The 9,718-nt window shown below is 47.9% G+C and overlaps 1 protein-coding gene across 1 annotated transcript; it reads right to left on the reverse strand.

The window, feature by feature from the left end:
* Positions 1-6,655: 6,655 nt before the first annotated feature.
* LOC143364714 (uncharacterized) lies at positions 6,656-9,703 on the reverse strand. The gene has a single exon (XM_076804907.1). The coding sequence runs from the start codon at positions 9,701-9,703 to the stop codon at positions 6,656-6,658; it is 3,048 nt and encodes a 1,015-aa protein (XP_076661022.1).
* Positions 9,704-9,718: the final 15 nt, after the last annotated feature.

Raw genomic sequence — 9,718 nt, forward strand, 5'->3', positions numbered from 1 at the left:
TATACTATCCTCTACCTTATCCTACCCTCTATGCTATCCAATTACCTATCCTATCCTCTATCCTATCCTATCCTCTATCCGATCCTCTATCCGATCCTCTATCCTATCCTATCCTCCATCCTATCCTCTATCCTATCCTCTATCCTATTCTATCCTATCCTATCCTCTATCCTATCCAATCCTTTATCCTATCCTATCCTCTATTCTATCCTATCCTTTATCCTATCCTATCCTCTATCCTATCCTATCCTGTATCCTATACTATCCCATATCCTATTATATCCTCTATCCTATCCTATCCTCTACCTTATCCTATACTCTATCCTATCCAATTACCTATCCTATCCTCTATCCTATCCTCTATCCTATCCTATCCTCTATCCTATCCTATCCTCTATCCTATCCTATCCTCTATCCTATCCTATCCTCTATCCTATCCTATCCTCTATCCTATCCTATCCTCTATCGTATAATATCCTCTTTCCTATCCTATCCTCTATCCTATCCTATCCCCTATCCTATCCTTTCCTCAATCCTATTATATCCTCTATCCTATCCTATCCTCTATCCTATCCTATCCTCCATCCTATCCTATCCTCTATCCTATACTATCCTCTATCCTATCCTATCCTCTATCCTATCCTCTATCCTATCCTATTCTCTATCCTATCCTGTCCTATCGTCTATCCTATCCTATTCTGTCCTCTATCCTATCCTATCCTTTATCCTATCCTATCCTCTATTCTATCCTATCCTCTATCCTATACTATCCTCTATCCTATCCTATCCTCTATCCTATCCTATCTTCTATCCGATCCTCTATCCAATCCTCTATCCTATCCTATCCTATCCTCTATCCTATCCTATTCTCTATCCTATCCTGTCCTATCGTCTATCCTATCCTTTATCCTATCCTATCCTCTATCCTATCCTATCCTGTATCCTATACTATCCCATATCCTATTATATCCTCTATCCTATCCTATCCTCTACCTTATCCTATACTCTATCCTATCCAATTACCTATCCTATCCTCTATCCTATCCTATCCTCTATCCTATACTATCCTTTATCCTATCCTATCCTCTATCCTATCCTATCCTCTATCCTATCCTATCCTCTATCCTATCCTATCATCTTTCCTATCCTATCCTCTATCCTATCCTATCCTCTATCCTATCCTATCCTATCCTCTATACTATCCTCTATCCAATTCTATCCTCTACCCTATCCTATCCTCCATCCTATCCTATCCTCTATCCTATACTATCCTCTACCTTATCCTACCCTCTATGCTATCCAATTACCTATCCTATCCTCTATCCTATCCTATCCTCTATCCGATCCTCTATCCGATCCTCTATCCTATCCTATCCTCCATCCTATCCTCTATCCTATCCTCTATCCTATTCTATCCTATCCTATCCTCTATCCTATCCAATCCTTTATCCTATCCTATCCTCTATTCTATCCTATCCTTTATCCTATCCTATCCTCTATCCTATCCTATCCTGTATCCTATACTATCCCATATCCTATTATATCCTCTATCCTATCCTATCCTCTACCTTATCCTATACTCTATCCTATCCAATTACCTATCCTATCCTCTATCCTATCCTCTATCCTATCCTATCCTCTATCCTATCCTATCCTCTATCCTATACTATCCTCTATCCTATCCTATCCTCTATCCTATCCTATCCTCTATCCCATCCTATCCTCTATCCTATCCTATCCTCTATCCTATCCTATCCTCTATCCTATCCTATCCTCTATCCTATCCTATCCTCTATCCTATCCTATCCTCTATCCTATCCTATCCTCTATCCTATCCTATCCTCTATCCTATCCTATCCTCTATCCTATCCTATCCTCTATCCTATCCTATCCTCTATCCTATCCTATCCTCTATCCTCTATCCTATCCTATCCTCTATCCTCTATCCTATCCTATCCTCTATCCTCTATCCTATCCTATCATCTATCCTATCCTATCCTCTATCCTACCCTATCCTCTATCCTATCCTATCCTCTATCCTATCCTATCCTCTATCCTATCCTATTCTCTATCCTATCCTATCCTCTATCCTATCCTATCCTCTATCCTCTATCCTATCCTATCCTCTATCCTATCCTATCCTCTATCCTATCCTATCCTCTATCCTATCCTATCCTCTATCCTATCCTATCCTCTATCCTATCCTATCCTCTATCCTATCATATCCTCTATCCTATCCTATCCTCTATCCTATCCTATCCTCTATCCTATCCTATCCTCTATCCTATCCTCTATCCATACCTATCCTCTATCCTATCCTGTCCTCTATCCTATCCTATCCTCTATTCTATCCTATCCTCTATGCTACACTATCCTCTATCCTATCCTATCCTCTATCCTATAGTATCCTCTATCCGATCCTCTATCCAATCCTATCTTCTATCCTATCCTAGCCTCTATCCGATCCTCTATCCTATCCTATCCTCTATCATATCCTATCCTCTATCCTATCCTATCCACTATCCTATCCTATCCTCTATCCTATCCTATCCTCTTTCGTATCCTATCCTCCATCCAATCCTATCCTCTATCCTATTATATCCTCTATCCTATCCTATCCTCTACCTTATCCTACACTCTATCCTATCCAATTACCTATCCTATCCTCTATCCTATCCTATCCTCTATCCTATCCTATCCTCTATCCTATCCTATCCTCTATCCTATCCTCTATCCTATCCTATCCTCTATCCTATCCTATCCTCTATCCTATACTATCCTCTATCCTATCCTATCCTCTATCCTATCCTATCTTCTATCCGATCCTCTATCCAATCCTGTATCCTATCCTATCCTATCCTCTATCCTATCCTATCCTCTATCCTATCCTATCCTCTATCCTATCCTATCCTCTATCCTATCCTATCCTCTATCCTATCCTATGCTCTATCCTATCCTATCCTCTATCCTATCCTATCCTCTATCCTATCCTATCCTCTATCCTATCCTATCCTCTATCCTATCCTATCCTCTATCCTATCCTATCCTCTATCCTATCCTATCCTCTATCCTATCCTATCCTCTATCCTATCCTATCCTATCCTCTATACTATCCTCTATCCAATTCTATCCTCTACCCTATCCTATCCTCCATCCTATCCTATCCTCTATCCTATACTATCCTCTACCTTATCCTACCCTCTATGCTATCCAATTACCTATCCTATCCTCTATCCTATCCTATCCTCTATCCGATCCTCTATCCGATCCTCTATCCTATCCTATCCTCCATCCTATCCTCTATCCTATCCTCTATCCTATTCTATCCTATCCTATCCTCTATCCTATCCAATCCTTTATCCTATCCTATCCTCTATTCTATCCTATCCTTTATCCTATCCTATCCTCTATCCTATCCTATCCTGTATCCTATACTATCCCATATCCTATTATATCCTCTATCCTATCCTATCCTCTACCTTATCCTATACTCTATCCTTTCCAATTACCTATCCTATCCTCTATCCTATCCTCTATCCTATCCTATCCTCTATCCTATCCTATCCTCTATCCTATCCTATCCTCTATCCTATCCTATCCTCTATCCTATCCTATCCTCTATCGTATCCTATCCTCTTTCCTATCCTATCCTCTATCCTATCCTATCCCCTATCCTATCCTTTCCTCAATCCTATTATATCCTCTATCCTATCCTATCCTCTATCCTATCCTATCCTCCATCCTATCCTATCCTCTATCCTATACTATCCTCTATCCTATCCTATCCTCTATCCTATCCTCTATCCTATCCTATTCTCTATCCTATCCTGTCCTATCGTCTATCCTATCCTATTCTGTCCTCTATCCTATCCTATCCTTTATCCTATCCTATCCTCTATTCTATCCTATCCTCTATCCTATACTATCCTCTATCCTATCCTATCCTCTATCCTATCCTATCTTCTATCCGATCCTCTATCCAATCCTCTATCCTATCCTATCCTATCCTCTATCCTATCCTATTCTCTATCCTATCCTGTCCTATCGTCTATCCTCTCCTTTATCCTATCCTATCCTTTATTCTATCCTATCCTCTATCCTATACTATCCTCTATCCTATCCTATCCTCTATCCTATCCTATCTTCTATCCGATCCTCTATCCAATCCTCTATCCTATCCTATCCTATCCTCTATCCTATCCTATCCTCTATTCTATCCTATCCTTTATCCTATCCTATCCTCTATCCTATCCTATCCTGTATCCTACACTATCCCATATCCTATTATATCCTCTATCCTATCCTATCCTCTACCTTATCCTATACTCTATCCTATCCAATTACCTATCCTATCCTCTATCCTATCCTATCCTCTATCCTATACTATCCTTTATCCTATCCTATCCTCTATCCTATCCTATCCTCTATCCTATCCTATCCTCTATCCTATCCTATCATCTTTCCTATCCTATCCTCTATCCTATCCTATCCTCTATCCTATCCTATCCTATCCTCTATACTATCCTCTATCCAATTCTATCCTCTACCCTATCCTATCCTCCATCCTATCCTATCCTCTATCCTATACTATCCTCTACCTTATCCTACCCTCTATGCTATCCAATTACCTATCCTATCCTCTATCCTATCCTATCCTCTATCCGATCCTCTATCCGATCCTCTATCCTATCCTATCCTCCATCCTATCCTCTATCCTATCCTCTATCCTATTCTATCCTATCCTATCCTCTATCCTATCCAATCCTTTATCCTATCCTATCCTCTATTCTATCCTATCCTTTATCCTATCCTATCCTCTATCCTATCCTATCCTGTATCCTATACTATCCCATATCCTATTATATCCTCTATCCTATCCTATCCTCTATCCTATCCTATCCTCTATCCTATCCTATCCTCTATCCTATCCTATCCTCTATCCTATCCTATCCTCTATCCTATCCTATCCTCTATCCTATCCTATCCTCTATCCTATCCTATCCTCTATCCTATCCTATCCTCTATCCTATCCTATCCTCTATCCTATCCTATCCTCTATCCTATCCTATCCTCTATCCTATCCTATCCTCTATCCTATCCTATCCTCTATCCTATCCTATCCTCTATCCTATCCTATCCTCTATCCTATCCTATCCTCTATCCTCTATCCTATCCTATCCTCTATCCTCTATCCTATCCTATCCTCTATCCTCTATCCTATCCTATCATCTATCCTATCCTATCCTCTATCCTACCCTATCCTCTATCCTATCCTATCCTCTATCCTATCCTATCCTCTATCCTATCCTATTCTCTATCCTATCCTATCCTCTATCCTATCCTATCCTCTATCCTCTATCCTATCCTATCCTCTATCCTATCCTATCCTCTATCCTATCCTATCCTCTATCCTATCCTATCCTCTATCCTATCCTATCCTCTATCCTATCCTATCCTCTATCCTATCATATCCTCTATCCTATCCTATCCTCTATCCTATCCTATCCTCTATCCTATCCTATCCTCTATCCTATCCTCTATCCATACCTATCCTCTATCCTATCCTGTCCTCTATCCTATCCTATCCTCTATTCTATCCTATCCTCTATGCTACACTATCCTCTATCCTATCCTATCCTCTATCCTATAGTATCCTCTATCCGATCCTCTATCCAATCCTATCCTCTATCCTATCCTATCCTCTATCCGATCCTCTATCCTATCCTATCCTCTATCATATCCTATCCTCTATCCTATCCTATCCACTATCCTATCCTATCCTCTATCCTATCCTATCCTCTTTCGTATCCTATCCTCCATCCAATCCTATCCTCTATCCTATTATATCCTCTATCCTATTGTTGCGGAATATAGCCAAGTGCTGAGTCAGAAGGACTCAGAAAAGGTGCAGTAGAGAAAGAAAAGTGAAATATGTAAGGAAGGAGGATAGTGTGACGAACGAGAGAGTATATAATGAAAACAAAAGATATATTCACGAACGGTAACAGTAACGGTACAGGAGTGAACGCGAAGCCCGCAGACACTTGTATTAGACGGCGATCAGTCGATCGTAAAGACAATAAATCAGCGCTATGCAAGGATCAGTCGATCACGAGCAGGAGTCAAAGGAGACCCGTTTCGGAAACGCAGGTCTACTTATACTAACGCGGGCCGTTGGTTTCGGCAGGATGAGGAGTGGGATTTTCGAAATAGGCAAGGATGAGGCAGAGCAGCCCGTTCGTTAGGACGTCCTAACGGCGTCCCAACGGTCGGGGCTGCGATGGGAACAAAGGGTAGAGGCAGTGGATTTCGGAGTTTGGAAAACAACCAACGGCCCGCGCGGCGCGTGCATGAGAATCGCACGAGAGCCAGTGTTTACAAATTCGAACAGATGACTGTTGTCGCGCGAGGAAGACGGTGTTTACCGGCGACGGGCAAAAACGCCGATGCGTGATCGCTCATGCACGACGCCGGTGTCGGTGGCAATAATACCCGGATTAAACGGTTAATTCGGGGAATCGAATTATAATGAAGACGGCGACGAGAAATCCGCCGATGCAGATTTTAAACATTCCGCCCGCCTTCGGCTATCGCCGAATGTGGACAGATCGCGGAAGCGGGGGAATGTCGACGGACGGCGCGGCGCGACGGCAGGTTATGCCTGGTTCTCTCCGGTCTGGAGAAGTCGGACTATTTTTGTTACCGGCCGGGTGAACGAAGTGGTGGCTGTTCTAACGGTGATGACCCGGACATGGCCGTCGGCTCCAGGGTGGACGTCGGTGATGCGTGCGAGCGGCCACTTCGTGGGGGGGGTGGCTTCGGACTTCACCAGCACGAGGTCCCCGACGCCCAGGGATGGCTGGGTGGTTGTCCACTTCCTTCGCGTTTGAATTTGGTGCAGGTATTCTGCGGACCAACGTCGCCAAAAATGTTCCACCCGCTGTTGGAGTTGTTGCCACCGGGAGAGCCGCGAGGTAGGGACGTCGTGCAGCGTGGGCTCCGGGGTGGCCAGGAGGGGGCCTCCGACGAGGAAGTGTCCCGGCGTCAGGGGGGTCAGGTCCTCTGGGTCGTCCGTCAGTGCCTGGAGTGGACGCGAATTCAGGCACGCCTCCACCTGGCAGAGGAACGTCGCCAGCTCCTCGTACGTGTGAGCGTTGTCGCCGACGACGCGACGGAGATGGTGCTTCACGGAGCAGACGGCTGCCTCCCATAGCCCGCCGAAGTGAGGAGCTCCTGGTGGAATGAATTTCCACCGCACTCCCTCCTTGGACAGCTGTCCGGCGATGGCAGCTGCTTCCTTGGACGATGCCCGGAACATGCGGCGCAGTTCCTGGTCAGCCCCCACGAAATTTGTGCCGCAGTCGCTCGTTACAGAGGCGCATGGTCCCCGTCGGCCAGTGAATCGCCGGAATGCTGCGAGAAAGGCGGCCGTGGTGTAGTCCGACACAGCTTCGAGATGGACTGCCCGGGAGCTGTAACAAACGAAAATGGCCACATACCCCTTGATAGATTTGTGGCCACGTCCTGGCGCCGTTTTTAATTTGAACGGGCCGGCGTAATCCACGCCTGTGTGGGTGAATGGGCGCGATGGCGTGACCCGGTGGAGTGGTAGGTCGCCCATTAATTGGCTGGCGGTTGCCGCCCGCCATCGGAGACATCTGATGCAGCGGGAGACGCATTTCTTCACGTTTTGGCGTCCTTGTGGTATCCAAAATCGTTGGCGGACGGATGCCAGGGTCAACTGCACACCCCCATGCAGTGTCCGTCGGTGGTGCTGCTCGACGATCATCTCGGTCAACTTTGATCCTGATGGCAGAATGATGGGGTGCTGCTCGTCATAGGAGAGCAGGGAGTTTTTTAATCTCCCTCCCACCCGTAGAATGCCCTGGTTGTCGAGGAACGGGGTCGTCGCTCGGAGGGCACTGGACGGTCGAAGAGGTTGTCCATTGTTGAGAGCAGAGAGCTCTCGTTCGAAGGTCGATCCCTGCACAATCTTGATCCAGAGCGCCTCCGCTTGGCTCACCTCCTCTGGATGCAGGATCGGGAAGACGTCTCCTGGTGACGGAGCTGGTCGACGTCTCGTCCAACGCAGACACCAGGCAGTGACCCTCAAAAGTCGGGTCAGCGATGAGTAACGATGCAGCAGGGACTCGTGCTCCGTGTCGGCTATCCGGGTGTGGAAGCTGGTCGTCGTCGGGGCCCGCTCCTCCTCGGTGGTGTCGAGCGTGGGCGAGGTCGTGTCCCACGTCGTGGGATGTTCGGTGAGCCACGCGGGTCCGTGCCACCATAGGGGGTGACTCGCGAGCTGGCTGGCGGGAATGCCTCGCGAGGCACAGTCGGCAGGGTTGTCCTGGCTGCCGACGTGGTGTAGGCGGACGTCCGGTACAGTTCGGTGGAATTCAGCCACCCTGTTGGCGACAAAAGTACGCCACCGCGTCGGTTCACCGTGTAGCCATGCGAGGGTGACGGTGGAGTCTGACCAGAGGTGACTCGTGTCGAACTGCAGTCCCATCTCGCGGCGTAGGTGGGATAGCAGTCGGGCCCCCAGTACTGCAGCGCACAGCTCGAGCCGTGGGAGAGACAGGCTCTGGAGCGGCGCTGTCTTTGTTTTTGCTGCAACCAGAGTGACCTGTGTCCGGTGTGGGTTGCTGGTCCGGATGTAGGCGGCTGCAGCGTAGGCTCGTTCGGAGGCGTCCACGAAGACGTGGAGTTGCTGAGTGGTCGTAGCTGGCTCCGTGCCCAGCCATCGTGGGAGCCTCAGCGACGTTAGGTTGGCCGCGTCGGCGGAAAGTTTCCTCCACGTTTCAGCTGCGGTCGATGGAAGCTGCTCGTCCCAGTCGAGGCGGTGCTGCCACAGCTGCTGAAGGAATATTTTCCCTCGGATGGTCGCGGGTGCCAGCCATCCGAGGGGGTCGAACAATTTTGCCACCTGGGACAGCACATACCGCTTCGATAGTGTCGGAAGTGGAGACGTCGGAGGGCCCTGGAAACTGAAGGTCAGAGTGTCAGACTGTGTGTGCCACTTCAGCCCCAAGGCACTGCATCCCAGCTCTGGCTGCCAAGGTAACGTGGAGGACAGGGCAAGGTCCTCGTCGGGCAGGTGCGAGGTCAGGGCGGTGCTGTTGGCGCTCCACTTTTTTAGCGTGAAGCCGCCCGCCCTGCAGATTCCGACGAGTTCCTCCTGGGTTTGTCGGGCCTCGTCCTCGCTATCGGCTCCGGACAGGATGTCGTCCACGTAGGTGGCTTCCCTCAGGATGGCGGCACCTCGTGGGAATTGCTCCTCTTCGTCGTCCGCAAGCTGCAGCAGGGTGCGGATGGCCAGAAAAGGGGCGCAGGTCAGTCCGTATGTGACGGTGGTGAGGTGGAACACCTGGATCCTCTGGTCCGGGTTGTCCCTCCAGAGCACTCGCTGGTAGTCCCGGTCGTCGGGATGCACCTGGATTTGGCGGTACATCTTTTCCACGTCCGTAAGGAAAGCGAACTTGTGTCGCCTCCACCTCAGTAAGATGTCCATGAGGTTGCGCTGTAACTTGGGACCAGCGGAGAGGAGGTCATTCAACGAGCGGCCGGTCGAAGATGGTCGGGACCCGTTGAAGACCACCCTCAATTTTGCGGAGGCGCCCGTGCCCTTCATTACTCCGTGATGAGGCAGGTAAAAGTGCGGCGCTTGGGGACACTCGAGTTCCCTGGCGACCTCCTGCATGTGGCCGAGCTGCAG

Source organism: Halictus rubicundus, unplaced genomic scaffold (genome assembly GCF_050948215.1).
Source record: "Halictus rubicundus isolate RS-2024b unplaced genomic scaffold, iyHalRubi1_principal scaffold0883, whole genome shotgun sequence".
Taxonomy (NCBI): Eukaryota; Metazoa; Arthropoda; class Insecta; order Hymenoptera; family Halictidae; genus Halictus; species Halictus rubicundus.